The 19,260-nt window shown below is 41.7% G+C and overlaps 1 protein-coding gene across 9 annotated transcripts in view; it reads left to right on the top strand.

The window, feature by feature from the left end:
* The window catches only part of ABI1 (abl interactor 1), a 78,610-nt gene that overhangs the window by 26,491 nt on the left and 32,859 nt on the right, over nucleotides 1–19,260 (top strand). For 8 of the 9 annotated variants that reach the window (XM_023763891.1, XM_023763890.1, XM_023763886.1 and 5 more), the window contains one exon: nucleotides 16,053–16,229. In XM_023763891.1, coding sequence (XP_023619659.1) covers nucleotides 16,053–16,229 — 177 coding nt within the window. Of the gene's footprint in view, nucleotides 1–9,388; nucleotides 9,414–16,052; nucleotides 16,230–19,260 lie in introns of those variants that run through there. The other variant, XM_023763889.1, reaches the window with a different exon arrangement.

The raw sequence follows: 19,260 nt of genomic DNA, 5'->3' as shown, positions 1-19,260 counted from the left end.
CAGTACTTTTTCTTCCTCCCTCCCTGTCTTTTTATCTTTCAATTTCTTCTCTCTTCTCATCTCTTTTTAAGCATTTACTGACCTGTGAAATTCAGTTACAGTAACCCAAGCTGTTCCATATCTCAGTCATCTTTTTTCGAACACATGCATACATGCCAATCCACCATCCCACCTCTGAATGAACAAAGAATGAAAGAGACTTGTATCATCCAGCTTAGAGGACCCACCCATGCATGAATTCATGCACCGGGCCTCTAGTGTAATATAAAGTTACTAGAGTTTTCTTATATTCCTTGTGCTGTACATTAATATCTCCATGACTTATTTATTGTATAACTGGAAGTTTGTACCTCATAAACCCCTTCATCTATTTTGTGACACCCTCCCCCCCACACACAATGTTTTTATTTTAAGAATAATTGTCTGACAGTCAGTCTGCAGGTGTTTTGTGTTTTAGATTCTATTCTGATTAGTTAATATCCCCAAATATGATCATTTCTTGTAAGAAGAATTATAGGACAAAAAAATACTCCTGTGATGAATGTGAAAGAAATGAGCTTCAGAAAGGCTATTATTGAGTATAGTCCAAATCCTATCAAAGTGTTGGACGTGATTTTTTTCCTGATAATATTGATTTGCACCCCTTGTTACATGCTAATAAAGCTATGAAATCTTTAATGAACGAAGTAACAACTCTTAATTTCTAAGATTGCTTATATGAGGTGTATTTATTATCCACTATAAGCTTTAACTGGTTTAGTGTCATTTAGTAAACTCAGACTTAAGCACTGGAATGCAGATTGGGGAACAGAGAATCCTATATAAAAAAAGGCTAATATGCAAATCGACCGAACAGCAGAACGACTGGTCGCTATGATGTGCACTGACCACCAGGGGGCAGATGCTCAATGCAGGGGGAGCGCTGCTCAGCCAGAAGCCAGGCTCATGGCTGGCAGGCTCAGTGGCGGTGGTGGGAACCTTTCTTGCCTCCGCGGCAGCACTAAGGATGTCCAACTGCTGGCTTAGACGAGGAGCGGGTCTAAGCCGGCAGTCAGGCATACCCTGAGGGCTCCCGAACTGCGAGAGGTCGTAGGCCAGGCTGAGGGACCCCTCCCAAATGCACAAATTTCATGCACCTGACCTCTAGTCTATTTATATAAAAGGCTAATATGCTAAGTTTCCGACAGTCCGGGTAATGATGTCAAGAAGCAACACCTGGCTTCCTCTCCCTAGCTACTACTAGCCTCAGGTGGAAACACTTTACACTGTAAATATTTTACCCTTTGTTCTCCCTGTGTGATTTATAATAATGTGCTTTGTGTTGATATTTTCTGCTGTGTTAGGAGACTCGGTGGAATCCTATTTTCTTTTCATTAGCCAGAAAATGGAGATTTAGAAGGCTTAGAAACTTGACTCAAATGAAAAGAAGTAAGAAATGGTGGACCTTGAACATGACTTCAGGTTTTCTCACTGCAGAATATAGTCAAACACTGCTGCAGTTAAATATTTTACCCTTTGTTCTCCCTGTGTGATTTATAATAATGTGCTTTGTGTTGATATTTTCTGCTGTGTTGCTGACAATTACCTGAAAGAGAAGTTGGGGTGCTTCACTGGACTGGAAAAAGTTTAGCTACATCAGAAAGCAGGTCTAATTAAGCAAGTTTGTTCTATATCTATAAAAGGCTAAGTTGACTCGCGCATGCACAATACTTATAAAGCTCTCACTGGCGCCAATCCCACGCATGTGTTTCCATCTGTCATTGTCGATCGTGAATTTGGTTTTGTTGACATTCTGAAGCTGAAAGAAAGTGGCAGCATTGCACGGAAGTAACAATGGTGATTAAATATGATCATAATAGTGATCCAGGTAGATATAATTATCCCCGTGTAACCGAAGTTGCCGTCATATTCAGAAATGAAGATGGAAGACCTCCTTTTGAAAGGGACTTGCTCATTCATTGTAAACCAGACCCTAATAATCCAACTGCCATTAAAATGAAACACATCAGCCCTAGCCGGTTTGGCTCAGTGGATAGAGCGTCAGCCTGTGGACTCGAGGGGTCCCAGGTTCGATTCTGGTCAAGGGCATGTACCTTGGTTGCGGGCACAATCCCCATTGGGGGGTGTGCAGGAGGCAGCTGATCGATGTTTCTCTCTCATCGATGTTTCTAACTCTCTATCCTCTCCCTTTCTGTAAAAAAATCAATAAAATATATTTAAAAAAATAAAATGAAACACATCAGTATCCTGTTTCCTACATTAGATGCAATGATGTATCCTATTCTTTTCCCACATGCTGAGAAAGGCTGGGGAACGGATATTGCATTAAGACTCAGAGACAACAGTGTAATTGACAATAATACTAGATTCAACATGATGCCGAAAAAGAAAATTTTTCCACCGAATTTCTTAAAAGTATTGCTCCTTTGGGAATGCCAGGTCACAAATGAGAATTGAAAGTAGGTGCAATCATCATGCGACTGAGAAATCTTAATAGTAAATGGGATCTTTGTAATGGTACTAGATTTATTATCAAAAGATAGCGACCTAACATAATCGAAGCTGAAGTATTAACAGAATCTGTGGAGGAGAGGTTGTTCTGATTCCAAGAACTGATTTGTCCCCATCTGACACTGACCTCAGTGTTGCAATAAGTTTAATCAATTTATCAGTCATTGTTTTTATCAATATTGTTTTTATCTCATCTTTTTGTTGTTTTGATATGTTTTTGTTGTTTTTATGTAATGTCTTGTTATATCATGTTATTATTTATTAATCAATTTATATATTATTTTCATGTACATTTTACTAATTTTCTCTTATCTCTGACACATCTATTATAGAGAAAGGGTGAATAGCGTTATTAAGATATTTCTTCAAATTAATTTCCTTTCAATATGCACGAATTCATGCACCAGGCCACTAGCAATATAATAAAAGCTATTATTTCGTTTTGTTTTTCTGCATGCAAGACACTTAAAAAGCCTTTATACATATTAACTCATTTAATCCTCATAATAACATTGTGAAGTTGATCTAATGTTTTGTTTGTTTTAAAATCTCATCTGTTTTGTAATAAAAATTAGGGCATAGAGTGGTTTAAGTAACTTGCCTAAGGTCATACAGCTAGTAAATGGTAGGTAGTCTTTTAAATCTCTGCAATCTGGTTCCTGAGCCATTATAATACCTGGCATTTTTACAGAATTTAAAATATAGTATCTTTTTTTATTTAAAAATGTTTTAAATTATTTTTAGTAGAGAGAGGAAGGGAGAGAGAGAGAGAGAGAGAAACATTGATTGGCTGCCTCCTGCATACTCCCTATTTGGGATCCGGGCCGGTGCCCTGACTGGGAATTGAACCGTAACCTTGTGGCTCATAGGTTGACACTCAGCCATGAGCTACACTGGTCAGGCTATACTATCTACACTAATAAAAGAGAAACATGGTAATTAGCGTACGACCGCTACCCTTCCCATTGGCTAATCAGCATATCCTTATGCAAATTAACTGTCAGCCAAGATGGCGGCCGGCAGCCATGCACTGAAGTGAACGGGAGGCTTGCTTGCTCCAGTGACTGCGGACTCCAACGTTCCCCGCCTGACTTGCCGGCCTCTGAGCTGCAACTCTAAGAAACATTGTAACAAATATAGAAGCTAAACAAAACCTCAGAAACCAGCTTTCAGCCGGCTGGGATCTCAGAGCTGGAGTTATACATTGTTTCGATTATAGAACGCAAACAAACCAGATACCTGCTTTCAGCAGCGGAAGCCTCAGAGCTAGAGCCAGAACTAAAGCTGGCCCAGAATAAAAAAAAGAAAAAAAGAAAAAAAGGAGCGGTTGGGAGCTTCAGTCAACTGCCAGACTGAAAGCAGCCCTCAGCTCCTCATCCAGACCGGCCAGGCACCCCAGTGGGGACCCCCACCCTGAAGGGTGTGTGACCAACTGCAAACAGCCATCATCCCCTCATCCAGGCAGGCCAGGCACCCCAGTGGGGACCCCCACCATGATCCAGGACACCCTTCAGGGCAAACCAGCCGGCCCCCAGGCCTCTATCCTATATAGTAAAAGGGTAATATGCCTCCCAGCACCGGGATCAGCGGAACCGTGAGGCCTCCTGGCACTGGATCAGCGTGACGGGGGCAGCGCCCAAACCCCCTGATCGCCCTGCGGCTCTGTGTGTGACAGGGGGCGGGGCCACAACCTCCCTATCCGCCCTGCTCTGTTTGTGACAGGGTGCGGCGCCCCCCCACCCCCCCACAGGCCCTGCTCTGTGTGTGACAGGGTAGAGCCATAACCTCCCCATCGGCCCTGCCCTGAGTGTGAGAGTGGCGGCACCCCAACCCCCTGATCGGCCCTGCTGTGTGTGTGACAGGGGGCGGTGCCCTAACTCCCCTATCGGCCCTACACTGTGAGTGACAGGGGGGAGCTCCTCAACCCCCTGATCGGCCCTGCTCTGTGCATGACGGGGGGGAGCTCCCCAACCCCCTGATGGGCCCTGCTCTGTGTGTGACAGGGGGGAGCTCCTCAACCCCCTGATTGGCCCTGCTCTGTGCATGACAGGGGGGAGCTCCCCAACCCCCTGATTGGCCCTGCTCTGTGCATGACAGGGTACGGAGCTCAACCCCCCTGATGGGCCCTGCTCTGTGCGTGACAGGGGGCAGCACCCCAACCCCCTGATTGTCCCTGCTCTGTGCGTGACAGGGGGTGGCGCCGCAACCTCCCCATCGACCCTACCTTGAGTGTGATAGGGGGCGGTGCCCCAACCCCCCAATCAGCTCTACCCTGAGCGTGACTGAGGGTGGTATCGCAACCTCTCAATCCGCTCTGCCCTGTGCATGACAGGGGGCGGCACCCCAACTCCCCAATCAGCCCTGCTCTGAGCCTGACCAGGGGCTGCACCTAGGGATTGGGCCTGCCCTCTGCCACCCAGGAGCAGGCCTAAGCCAGCAAGTCGTTATCTCCCGAGGGGTCCCAGACTGCGAGAGGGCACAGGCCGGGCTGAGGGACCCCCCCTTCCCCCCTGAGTGCACAAATTTTTGTGTACCGGGCCTCTAGTCCTATATAATAAAAGAGAAACATGCAAATTAAGCCATGCCCACCGGCCAATGAGGAGTGGCATGCAAATTAACCCACCAAAGATTGGTTAATTTGCATACATAGGCACCGGGCAGCCTGGGGTGGGGCAGGTATTTCCTAGCATCGCCATGGCACAATGGCAACTTGTGTGCACATGGGCGCCGGGGAGCCAGGTGTGGGGCTGGAGCGCGCAGGTGCTGGGAAAACTCCCGCTGGGCTGGCATGTTCGCACAGGCGCCAGGAGCAGGGGTTAGGGCCGCGCGCATGGACACCGAGGGGTGGGGCAGCGCACACCGACACCGGGGAAGCTCCTGCCCGGTTGGCGTGTATAGGCACCGGGGAGCCTGGGTTGGGGCGGCGCCCGTGGAAGCCAGCGGCGGGGCCTGGAGCTTCCTCCGCGTCGCCATGGTGATGCAGGGGAAGCTCCTGCCCTACTGGAGTGTGTGTGCAGGCTCTGGTGGAGGTTCTCGCTCTGTGGCCGCTTGCGTGGCGTGCCGGCACCAAAAGGCCTGTGTCCCTGGGACAGGCGTCTTCGGGAGCCAGGCCACCCTGAGCCTGTAGGTCTGTGCCTAGGCCCGGAGCAGCTGGGGTCCCGGAACGTGACAGAGGGTGCACGTCAGGCTGAGGGGACTCTCCCCCCTTCTCTCCCCCTCCCCCGCATGAATTTCATGCACCGGGCCCCTAGTCTTTTTAATAAGAGAGAGACACTCATGAAATATTAAAACAAAAATTATTTTTAGAAAGGAATAGTAGGTTGGGGAATAAGTACAATTCATGACCTGATATTTAAAAGATAAATTGTGATTTAATGTTCTCTTAAAACTTCATATTTACCTTAGATCCTACTTTGGATAAAAAATGGTTATACATAAATTAAGCACAAAATTTTTTTTTTTGAGATGTATGTATAGTTATCATCTGGAGTATTCTTATATTCTTAAGAGGTGACAGAAAAGTGTGATTGGATGGTACTAAAAAATTTCATATGGGTCAAAGTGTTGGTGACAGATCCAATTTTTCCCAGTATTAAATATATATTTCAGAATATATATACACTGATGCCAGTGTTTTATATTATGTTTTCCACCAAAGTCTTATTTTGTAGCTCATCTTTTCTAAATAGAACTATTTTGTAGTGTTTATATAGGTCATTCTGAATCAAGTTAACTTCACAGTTGATTGGGACCTTGTTTCAAGCTTATTGAACAAAGCTCTGTAACTCCACATTTTGGGCATAGGGCCATTTCCAGAGCCTGGTCCAAATAAGCAGTAACAGACAAAGATTGTCTCTTTCTTGGCTAAAGGCTTTCTCTGTTTGGCTTGTCTCAGGACTCTTACACTTTTTCTACTTGTTTCATAGTCCTCTCCTTTTTCTATTCAGATCAGAAGTGTTTCAGTTTTTATTCTGTAGTTCTTATTTTAGCAAACATTTATTGTGCTTTTAAACTCATATAAGGTTCTTTGCTTGAAACCTATAATTCCCGCTCTGAATTGGCAGAGGCATTTGTGAGGCTAGTCAGCCTTCCAATATGATACAGAAAATATGTGCAATATTAAATAGTTTTGCTGTGTCATACTTCTTTCTTGCCTGCTTTTTTTGTCTTTTGATAATTAAGAAAGGATTTTTCTGGAGGATTTTTAAAAGAAGAATGCCCCCTCTGCCCACCCCCAGTTTGATAAGGGAAAAGTAAGAGAGCATAATTAAAATAACATTTTTGTACAATAGTTTTAAATAACCATATCTTAAAGGATAACTTGAAAATATTATTTCTTTATGAGATTTAACTTTTTACTTTAACATTTGTTTTGAGAACATATATTTCTTTTTTTAAAAAAATATATTTTATTGATTTTTTACAGAGAGGAAGGGAGAGGGATAGAGAGTTAGAAACATCAATCAGCTGCCTCCTGCACACCTCCCACTGGGGATGCGCCCTCAACCAAGGTACATGCCCCTGGCCGGAATTGAACCTGGAACTGTTCAGTCCTTAGGCCGATGCTCTATCCACCGAGCCAAACTGGTTAGGGCGGAACATATATTTCTTAATAGAATAACTTGGAATATTTTAATTATTCTTTTAGAACCTTATTCTGTTTCTAATTTCATATTGAAAATGGCTGCTCTATCCTTAAAAAGAAATTGTGAGTTTGGTTTTCAATTTTCTTAGTCTTTCTTTAATAACTCTTTTATTGATTTTTTAAAAAAAGTCATGTGTGATACTGCCAGTCTTTTTTTTTTAAAAAATATATTTCTTTATTGATTTCAGAGAGGAAGGGAGAGGGGAGAGAGAGAAACATCAATGATGAGAGAGAATCATTGATCGGCTGCCTCCTGCACGGCCCCTACTGGGGATTGAGCCTGCAGCCCAGGCCTGTGCCCTTGGCTGGAATCGAACCTGGGACCCTTCACTCCGCAGGCTGACGCTCTATCCACTGATCCAAGCTGGCTAGGGCTCTTTTATTGATTTTTATCTTGCCTGTATACCATAGACAGAGAGAGAGAGAGAGAGAGAGAGAGAGAGGAGAGAATGGAAAAAACATTAATTTGTTGCTTCACTTATTTATGCATTCATTGGTTGCTTCTTGTATGTGGCCTGACTGGGGATCGATCCTGTAACCTTGGCATATCAGGATGCTGTAACCAATTGAGCTTTCTGGCCAGGGTTGTCTTTAATAACTTCTTTAAAAAAAGCTTAATTGTTCAGAGTATTACAGATGTCTCCCTTCCCCCCGCCCTCATTGTCCCCCTCCACCGGTTCCCGCTCCTCCCCACGACTTCACCACCCTATTGTCTGTGTCCATAGGTAATGCATATATACATGTAAGTTCTTTGTTTACCCCCCTCCCCCCCATTGGGAGGCATTGTAGATCAGTTTGGGAAAACTTGGCACCAGTAATACTACATTGGATGGGAGTGGGGCAATGAGAGAGATGTATGGTTGTGAGTAGGTAGCGGTGTGTTGTACCTGGCTATGAAAGCCACATAATTTTTTATTTAGGCTAATCTTTCAGATTCCCATTTCATTTTTTTTTCCAATTTCTTCCCTTATTTATTATTGGATGGGGGAAGAATTTCATTTTATTGTCATTTGATGTTTGGGCTCTAAACAGAAACACTGTCCTATATTAAGCCTAGTTTTTGGATTTTGTGAGCTTTGAAATATGTATAAGATCTTCAGGAACATACCCGCGCCATAAAAGGTGATTCCCCCTAAACATGTTCATTTTATCCATTACTTCCAGATCTATCTCATATACATTCTCTTTTGACTTTATCACTTCTCCTTTAGTTGCTGCTGAATCAGCAAGCATGATCTTCATTGATCAGATTTTGCCTTTGGGTTTCTATCTTTTCTTTAGTTTGTCTTACCTTGGAATTATTGAGTTTCAAGCTTCTAGAACCTTAATGCTCAGTAGATTGGCTCTGAGGAGACCTCCAAAATGCTATTATTGCTAGTGGCAAAAATGGAGATTTAAACATAATGCACATTTTTTTAAAATTTATTTTTAAAAATAAAAATTATATATACTTAAGATGTACAGTATCATGATTTAATATACATTACATAGTGAAATAACTACTGTAAAACTAATTAACATATCTTCTTATATAGTTAACTTTTTGGTGATGAGACCACCTGAAATTTACTCTCAGCAAATTTTTGCTATATTAAATACTGTCATCATGCTGTACAATAGATCTCTAGACTTACTCATCCTCCATAACTGCAACTTTGTAGCCTTTGCCCAACTCTGGTAACCACCTTCTACTCTGCTTCTGTGTGTTTGAACTTCTTTAGATTTTCCATTTCTCCCAGCTCTGCACCCCTGGTAACCACCTTTTATTTTCCTTCTGTGTTTTCTACTTTTTTAGATTCCACATATAAGTGAGATCATCCAATGTATGTTTTCTTTCTGTGTCTGGCTTAGTTCACTTAATAAAATATCCTCGAGATTCCACATTCATATATTTCTAATACACAATGTGATATGTCTGTTTTTGTATTGACATTGAGAAATACTTTACCTTAATTGCCGGTTTGAGATTGGATAGTTTGAAATAAGATTCATACTTGGTTAATTTTTTTAGTATTTTCGTATTAAGCAATATTATAGATTCTAATAGTACCCTATCCCCATGTTATATAAGCAAAATGGAATCTTAGTGAACTTAAAAACTTGTATAAAATTTCAGAACTAGTAAGTCAGAGAGCCTAGATTTTCTGATTGCATGTTTGTGTGTTGTTTTTTACACCAGTGGTTTTCTGCTGTGCTTCATAGGTCCAGGGATTGCTACAGGATGATCACCTGGGCTTTCTAGTCCCTCTCAACTAGGGTAACTCTTAAGTTTTATCTCCAGTATATTAGAATTGAAAATAAATTTTCTTTATATTGATCTGCTTCTTTTGCTCTCTATAGGTGAAGCAAAAGTATGAAAGTAAGGGCATTCAAGTATGTGAAGGAATGATCTTCCTGAAAAAGCTAACTTTGTCTTGGTGAACAAAGTTTGTATGCATGCTGTTGTTATATAAATGTTCCAGTCCTATTCCCCTCCTCCTACCTACTTTATTCACTTGCTCTGCCATATGGAGGGTTGTGTGTTGCCTGATGGATTGTGATTTGGACTTTCATGATTGATTCCTAATTGGGAGACCAGAGAGGGTGTAGACTCGGGTAAATTTTTCAAGTAATTTTTTTTCCTTTTTATTTTTTAAAATGTGTTTTATTGATTTTAGAGAGAGGAAGGGAGAGAAAGAAACATTGATGTAAGAGAGAAACATCAATTTGCCTCCTACTGAGGATAGAGTCCATAGCCAGCAATCTGGGCATGTGCCCTGACTGGAAATCGAACCAGTGACCTCTTGGTGCATGGGACAATGCTCAACCAACTGACCCAACACTGGCCAGGGTTCTTTTTATTCAATTTATTGGTGTGACACTGGTTAACAAAACTATACAGGTTTCAGATGCACAATTCTACAACATACCATCTATACAATGTATTGAGTGTTCACTGCCCCAAGTCTCTGTACATCACCATTTATACCCCATATACCCTCACCTCCCTCTGGCAATCATCACACTGTTGTACATATCCGTCAGTGTCTGTCTGTCTCTCTCTCTCTTTCTCTCTCTCTCTCTCTCTCTCTCTCTCTCTCTCTCTCTCTCTCTTTCTCCTCTATTCTTCCACCCTCCTACCCAGTCAAGTAATTTGAAATAGTGTCCGGAATAGTTCTACAATGATTGAAGTAAATAGGAAGGCCGAACACATGATTTTAAGGAGAATTATGGACAAAATGATGTATGAGAAAAATGTGGAACAAACTTGAGCCATTTTGAATTTTTTTTCCCCATGAAGACAGGAACCATGTGGGATGTTCTTTTAATAGGTTTTAAGCCAGTAAGAGATCTTTAAAATTTTTCATTTTGTTTTCTCAAGTTTACTGGTATTTGTTTTTTTTAAGAAAATTAAATGTATTGGGGTAACATTGGTTAATAAGATTGCATAGGGTTCAAGTGTACAAATCCATGATACTTCATTTGTATATTACATTATCTGCCCACTACTCAAAGTCAAACCTTATTTCGTCAGTATATATTTGACCTCCTTTACCTTTTACTACTCCCTCACCCCCTTTCCTTCCGGTAACCACCATACTGTTTTTTTGTGTCTATGAGATTTTGTTTGCTTTTCTTATTTGTTCATTTGTTGCTTTCAGTTTTATATTCCACATATGAATGAAATCACATGGTTCTTAACTTTTTCTGTCTGATTTATTTTGCTTAGAATTATATTTTCAGGGTCTATCCATGTTGTCACAAGTGGCAGTATTTTACCTTTTCTTATGGCTGGGTAGTATTCCATTATATATATATGTACCACATCTTGTTTATCTAATCTATTGGAGGAAATTTTGGTTGTTTTCATGTCTTGGCCACATGAATAATGCTGCAGTGAACATAGGGGTGCATATATCTTTGCAAACTGTTTTTATAAAGATCACTATGCTTATATCATGGAGAACAGATTGGAAAGAGGCTAGATTGGATGCAAATGATCACTTAGAATGCTACTGTAGTAGCTACGTTGAGCAATGATAGTAAATTGACTGGGATTAAAGTGTTGGAAGCAGAAGGAAACAAATTTCTATTTTGTATGTATATATTTTCTCTTAAAAAATGGAGGTATAATAATAGACAACACTGTTAATTTCAGGTATACAACATAATCTAATAATAAAAGCATAATATGCTAATTAGACCAGATGTCCTTCCGGATAACCTTCCAGTCGAAGCCGGGGTGGCAGGGGCTGAGGCAGAGGTGGCAGAGGCCCCCTGCCACAGCGGCAGGCGGAGGCCGAGCCCCTTGCATCAATTTTGTGCATCGGGTCTCTAGTGATCCAATATTTGTATATAGTGTTAAGTGATCACCACAAAAAGTCTAGTCAACATCTGTCCCCATTCATAATTATAAAATTTCTTTTTCTTGTGATGAGAACTCTTAAAATTTACTCTCTTAGCAATATTCAAATATGCAATATAGACATTTATTTTATAACTGGAAGTTTGTACCTTTTGACCCCTTAGCCCTCCCTTCTGGCAACCACCAACCTGTTCTATTTATGAGCTTATTTTTGTTCTTATTCGTTTGTTTTTCAGATTCCACGTATAAGTGGCATCATACAGTATTTGTCTTTCTTTGTTTGACTTACTTCACTTAGCTTAATGCCCTCACGGTCCATTCTTATTTTGAGCATAGTGGCTGCAATTTTTCTCCTTTCACAGCCAATGTACCATATTTTAATGTGTATAAGGCACTATTTTTTTCTAAAATCGTTAGACTGAAAATCAAGGGGTGTCTTATACATGGAAGTCAGCCGAGGACGGAGCCCATGGGTGTGTAGCTGCCCATACCTTGTCAAATAGGCTTCCTCCAATCACGAGCCTTATTGTTACTGATGTCAGCTGATGCTGTAATTGGAGGTGGAGGTGGAGAATGCGCAGATGCAACAGGGACCGGAGCATTCTGAGCCCTTAAAGATGTGAAAAAATAAAAAAGATAAATACCAGTAAGCGATTGTCTTACTCTGCAAAATTCAAAATGAATGTAATCAGCTATGCAGAAGAACATGGACATAGAGCTGCAGAGAGACAATTTGAACCTCCTCCCACTGAGTGTATGATCAGACAGTGGAGAAATCAGGAAGAACAACTCCTTGAGAAGCCAAAAAAGAAGAAGGCCTTAAGAGGGAAACCAGCAAAATGTTTAAAATATTGATTTCTTAATTTTGGGTTGGAAAAGTGGAGGGCGTCTTATACATGGGGGCATGTTATACATGGAAAAATACAGTAGATACCTTTCTCTATGAGGGATAGAACCTTATGTGTTTCCCCCTCTCTCCAACAGACAAATCTTAGTACTAGTTGTTCACAGGGCAGACCTGCTGAGGCTGATTGTCAACTTGGTAGAGGGTTGAAGTAAGTGGGGCTACTCTCTTTGAACCTACTACTTACTGGTCCTTAGCCTGAAACTGCCTCCTCAATCCAGCCTCATTAACAGGCAGTGAAGTAGAAGACCATTCATTGCTTGGTTGACCATACAAATTTGGTCACCATGTTGACTCACAATTCCCATGGACTTCTCTCAATTCCTATTAACTAGCCTCTCATTCTATTTCTAAAATGATTTTTCTCCGTCAGATTCCATTGTCATTGCCAAAATTATCAAACCTTGTGAAGGGTTTGAGATTTCACTCTTCATGCAAGCTAACCAGTTAGCCTGCCACTGTGTCATGGACACTATTAAAGGACACGAGAGTCTTGGATTACAAAAAGGATGTCATAATTCATGGCAGCAGCATTAGCCAGATTGTCAGCATTGGTGCCAGATAACCAGCCCCAGTTTTCATAGAATTCTATAAAGAAAGCTAATTGATGCCTGCCCTCTGAATTAGGTGTATTAAAACAAAGGAACTCTCAGCTTAGGGGACCAGATATTTTATAATGGGCAATAAGCCTTCCTTACCTTTGCTGTATGTATGTAGACACTGTATCTTCTAAGGCATTTACTATATAAGCTAGAGGCCCAGTGCATGACATTCATGCACAGGTATAGGCACGGGTAGGGTCTCTAGCTGCTGCCGGCATCAGCCTGGCTTGTGGCTGAGCAGAGCTCCCCCTGTGGGAGCGCACTGACCACCAGGGGGAAGCTCCTGCATTGAGCATCTGCCCCCTGGTGGTCAGTGTGTGTCATAGTGACCAGTCATTCCCAGTAGTTCTGCTGTTAGGGTCAGTTTGCATATTACCCTTTTATTATATAGGATAGAGGCCTGGTGCACGGGTGGGGGCCGGCTGGTTTGCCCTGAAGGGTGTCCCGGATCAGGGTGGGGGTCCCGCTGGGGTGCCTGGCCAGCCTGGGTGAGGGGCTGATGGCTGTTTACAGGCTGGTCAAGCCCCCGCCCCCAGTGGGGACCCTCACCCCATGGAGATTTGGTCAGCCTGGGTGAGGGGCTAATGGCTGTTTTCAGGCTGGTCACACCCCCTTTACGGTGGGGGGTCCCCACTGGGGTGCGTGGCCAGTCTGGGTGAGGGGCTGAGGGCCGTTTTCAGGCTGGCCAAGCCCCTGGTGACAGAAGTTCCCAGCCTCTCCTTTTTTTCTTTTTTTTATTCTGGGATTTATTTACCTTCTATAATTGAAACTTTGTAGCCTTGAGAGGAGCTCAGAGCCGGCCATGGCGGGCAGGAGGGAAGCCTCCTGCTCGCTCCAGCTCCGTGGCCACGGCCAGCTGAAAGCAGGTATCTGGGGTTTATTTATCTTCTATAATTGAAACTTTGTTGCTTTGAGTGGAGCTCAGAATCGGCTGTGGCAGCTGGGAAGCTTGGCTTCCTGCATCATTGGGGCAACCAAGCCTCCTGCTTGCTCCAGCTCTGTAGCTGCTGGCCGCCATCTTGGTTGGGTTAATTTGCATATAGTCGCTCTGATTGGCTGGTGGGCGTGGCTTAAGGCATAGTGAAGGTATGGTCAATTTGCATGTTTGTCTTTTATTAGTTTAGATATCCAGAGCAAAGGCACTCGGGTGTCTTTCCTTGTAAGATGTGCAAAAGTGCTGGACACCCAAGGGGAGTTGTCCGCATGTACCTTATTTTGGAGTTGTGAAAACGTTTTTGATAGAGGTTTTTTCCCATTCCATTTAAAAAATTATGGTAAAGCCCTAGCTGGTTTGGCTCAGTGGGTAGAGTGTCGGCCTGTAGACTGAAGAGTCCAAGGTTTAATTCCAGTTCAATGCCTGGTTTGCAGGGTTGGTCCCCAGTGGGGGGCATACAGAAGGCAGCTGATCAATGATTCTCTATCATCATTGATGTTTCTACCTCTCCCTTTCCCTTCCTCTCTGAAATCAATTTAAAAAGAAAGAAAAGAAATATATCTCAAAAAATTATGGTGAAATGAAATCTTAAATGAACGTTAATATTAAACTTGTGGGGTTTTTTCCTAACCATACCCCCATCCCTTTTTTTTTTTCAGTTCAGTTTGTGTCCTTGCTTTTTCTTACCTAGATTACCATAATTGCCTAACTGGTCTCACTAGTCAGTAGTCTTCTTCTGTCTGTCATCAATACCTGTGCCAGAGGGATCTTTTAAAATGCAGATCTGATGATGTTACTCAATTTAAATTTTATTGGTTTCCTATTACTATTAGGACAAATTTAAATTGTTGAGCAGTTGTGCAATTTTTCTTATGCTAACTACTATCCAGTTTTTAAGTGTTGACAAGTAAACTTAAAAATAATTTTAAGGCCATAAAAGCCAATATTAGCTAGGCTGTGACATCTGCTCTTAGTTTCTCTTATACTATTGTCTGCAATATGCAGTTCTTTCTGCCTTGAATAATTTCCATATTTGCCTATTCATCCTGAAAAACCTACCTCCTCTATAAAGCCTTTAAGTCAGTGGTTCTCCACTTTCCTAATGCCGCGACCCTTTAATACAGTTCCTCATGTTGTGGTGACTCCCAACCATAAAATTATTTTCGTTGCTACTTCATAACTGTAATTTTGCTGCTGTTATGAATCATAATGTAAATATCTGATATGCAGGATGTATTTTCATTGTTACAAATTGAACATAATTAAAGCATAGGGATTAATCACAAAAACAATATGTAATTATATATGTGTTTTCCGATGGTCTTAGGTGACCCCTGTGAAAGGGTCGTTCGACCCCCAAAGGGGTCGCGACCCACAGGTTGAGAACCGCTACTTTAAGTGAACCCATCTCAATTTAGTTTGGTACCTTGCTCTGAACACCTTTAATTTTTTTCTTTTGTTAATCCTCAGCTGAGGATATTTTTTTTCCATTGCTTTTCAGAGGGAGGGAAGGCAAGAAAGAGAAAAAGAAACATTGATGTGAGAGAGACACATCTATTGGATGCCTCCCACATGTGCTGGACCTGGGGGTGGGCAGTGAACCGGCAACTCGGATACATACTCTTGGCTAAGAATCAATCCTGCTATCCCTTGCTGTGCTGGCTGAGACTCTAACCACGGACCTACACCAGCCAGGGCTGAACACCTTTAATTTCTAATAAACTGCATGTGTCACTACTGCACTTATCTCATTGTGTTCTAATTATTGATTTACTTTTTTTTTGCATCCTCACTACATAAAGTGTAAGCTACTTTGAGTATGACTCCAGTCCTTTCACACAAACACCAAATCTTTAGGAAAGAAAATTGCTTTGGAATCAAATCCATTAAATTCATTTTTTAAATTACTTTTAAGCTATTCCCTGTTTTGAACCTTGAGGATATTAATTTGCTTAATTTTGAAGGGAAAAATATAGTATTCACTGGAAAATAGATGTGATACAGTTATATGGTCCAACCTGTTTATGATCCAAGATATTTGGGCATCATATTTATTATTTACTATACTATGCCTAATAATATTCTCTTGCATTGTTTATATTAAAATACAGACGGTGGACATTCATAAAGAGAAAGTGGCTCGAAGGGAGATTGGTATTTTGACAACAAATAAGAATACATCAAGAACTCACAAAATAATAGCACCTGCAAATATGGAGCGCCCTGTAAGGTATATTCGGAAACCTATTGACTATACAGTTCTGGATGATGTGGGCCATGGTGTCAAGGTAAGCATTTTTATTGCATTAACTTAAAATAACTTATTTACCCAGTAAATATTTTGGATAGCAAAATGCTGATAAAGATTATTTTCTTGAAGAATTAGTAGACTGTCTTAGTAACTAGCATTACAATTTTTATCGAACACTTATTTAATATTAGCTATGTATTATACCAAAATGGGGCAGAATTTTGGGATAGGCTATATTCAAGAAGCTGTTAAAACTTGAAGTGGCTATTCATTCATTGAGCTATTTTAATCTTAGACTATATTATAAACTAGAGGCCTGGTGCATGAAATTCGTAGACGGTGGGGGGGGGGGGTGGTCCCTCAGCCCGGCCTGCACCATCGCCAATCCGGGACCCCTCGGGGGATATCCGACTGCTGGTTTGACAAAAATTCAAATTTTGTCAAAAACTGGCAGTTGGACATCCCTCTCGCAATCCAGGACCGCTGGCTCCTAACCGCTTGCCTGTCTGCCTGTCTGATCGCCCCTAACCGCCTCTGCCTGCCGGCCTCATGCCCCTAACTGCCCTTCCCTGCTGACCTGATCGCCCCTAACTGCCCTTCCCTGCTGGCCTCATCGCCCCTAACTGCCTTCCCCTGCCAGCTTGATTTCTTCTAACCACCACCGCCCTGCTGTGTGGGTCCTGGGTGTGGGTATCAGGCTCCCTCCTCCCTCCTGTCAGAGTCTGGAGCGTGCCGTGGGATCCAGAGTCCAGTCCCCGCCCACCCGAGTGTGCCTCAAAATCCCGTGAGACCCAGACCAGGTTGGCCCCACCCCCATTGGGTGAGACCCAGACCTGGCTTACCCCACCCCCGTCAAGCCCCACCGGCATGTCAAAGTCCCCGGCCGGCGCTGGGAGGAGACGCAGCGTCAGTCATGTTCTCGGTCGGCATCAGGCAGGGACGCAGGCTCCTGCTGATCAGTCGTTACAGCGTGAGGGCATGACGACCATTTGCATATTAGCCTTTTATCATTATAGATTTGTTTTGAATACCATATCTTGTTTTCTCTCTCTTTTTTAAAAAAAAATATTTTTATTGATTTCAGAGAGGAAGGGAGAGGGAGAAGGAGAGAGAGAGAGAGAGAGAAACACTAATGATGAGAGAGAACCATTGATAGGCTGCCTTCTGCACCCCTCTACTGGAGATCGAGCGTGCAATCCGGGCATGTGTCCTTGACTGGAAGCGAACCTGGGATCTTTCAGTCCACAGGCAGACGCTCTATCCACTGAGCCAAACTAGCTAGGGCTTGTTTTCTCTTTTTTTAAAATATATTTTTACTGATTTCAGAGAGTAAGGGAGAGGGAGAGAATGATAGAAACATTGATGGGAGAGAACATCAATTGGTTGCCTCCTACATGTCCTTCACCAGGGATTGAGCCCACAACTCAGGCATGTGCTCAGACCGAGAATCTAACCAGTAACCTCTTGGTGCAGGGGTCGATGCTCAACCATTGGGCCACACCGGCTGGTTTAAATTCAGTTATTTTAGACTCGATTTTTAAGATATTTTTAGACTAGATTGATCTATAGGATTTGGATTTTGAGAGGCTGGAAGAACTTTTTTGTATTATTTAACTTGTCTTTGGATTAAAATTTATATATATCTTACACATGTATATGTGCAAGTGCACACACACACTCACTCATTTATTCACTCACTTGTTCCGCTTTTGCCCAATCTTGATTTTTCTTCCTACCAAAGCAATATACACTCATGAATAAAGTTTTATCATCCTCTTAGAATATCTTCTATTGTCCCTTCAGTATAATTGTTTAATACACAATGCTTAGCAGAGTATAAGATGAAACCACATTTTACAAGGAATGGGTGAGAATATTCAACTATTTTATATATGTATAAATGGGAAGTGTAAACACAGCATGATCTATACTGAAAGTATACAGATGTGAGTTTTGGCAGTCTACTTTTTTGTAATACAGGTATTTTAGACTTGGGGTTTTTTTAAACTTTAAAAAAATTATGGTAAAATATAATCACATAAAATTTACCACTTGAAGTGTACAGTTCTGTCGCATTAAGCACATTCATATTGTTATGCAGACTTTTTTTAAATGTATTTTTTTCTTTTTAAATTACAGTTTACATACCACATAATATTAGTTTTAGTTATACATCTCAATGATTATATAACTTACTAAGTGATCATCCGGATAAATCTCATACTCATCTGACACCATGTATAGTTATTAGATTATTATTGATTGTATTTCCTATGCCCTACTTAACATCTCCATGACTAATTGTTACTACCAATTTGTACTTCTTAATCCCTTCACCTTTTTCACCCATCTCCCCAACCCTCCTCCTATCTGGCAACCCTCAAAATGTTTTCTGAGTCTGTTCTGCTTGTTTGTTTAATTTATTTTTAGATTAAATTGTTGATAGATATGTATTTGTTGTCATTTTATTGTTCATATTTTTTATATTTTTCCCCCTTCTTAAATAAGACCCTCTAATATTTCATGTAATAATGGTTTGGTGGTGATGAGCCCCTTTAGCTTTGTCTTGTCTGGAAAGCTCTTTATCTGTTCTTCCATTCTAATTGATACCTTTGCTGGGTAGAGCAATCATGGTTGTAGGTCCTTGTTTTTCATTACTTTGAATATATTTTGTGAATACCTTCTGGCCTGTCATTTCTGTTGGGAAATCAGCTGACAGTCTTTTGGGAGCTCCCTTGTTGGTAACTAACTGCTTTTCTCTTATTGCTTTTTGTTGTTAATCCTCACCAAAGGATATTTTTTCCATTGATTTTTATTTAGAAAGAGTGGAAGAGAGGAGGGGAAAGAGTGAGAGGAAAAAACATCGATGTGAGAGAGACACATTGATTGGTTGCTTCCTGTACATGTCCTGACCTGGGTTGGGGATCAAACCTGAAATCCAGTTACTGCAAACCAGGTAAGGGCCTTTGAATGGGAATTGAATCCGTAACCCATAGGTGTATGGGCCAGTGCTCAAACTACTGAGCACACCAACTAGGGCTCTCTTGCTTTTTTTTTTTTTTGTTAAT

The sequence above is a fragment of the Myotis lucifugus genome, unplaced genomic scaffold, assembly GCF_000147115.1.
Source record: "Myotis lucifugus unplaced genomic scaffold, Myoluc2.0 scaffold_306, whole genome shotgun sequence".
NCBI lineage: Eukaryota > Metazoa > Chordata > Mammalia > Chiroptera > Vespertilionidae > Myotis > Myotis lucifugus.
This window is presented reverse-complemented; position numbering and strand designations above follow the sequence as displayed.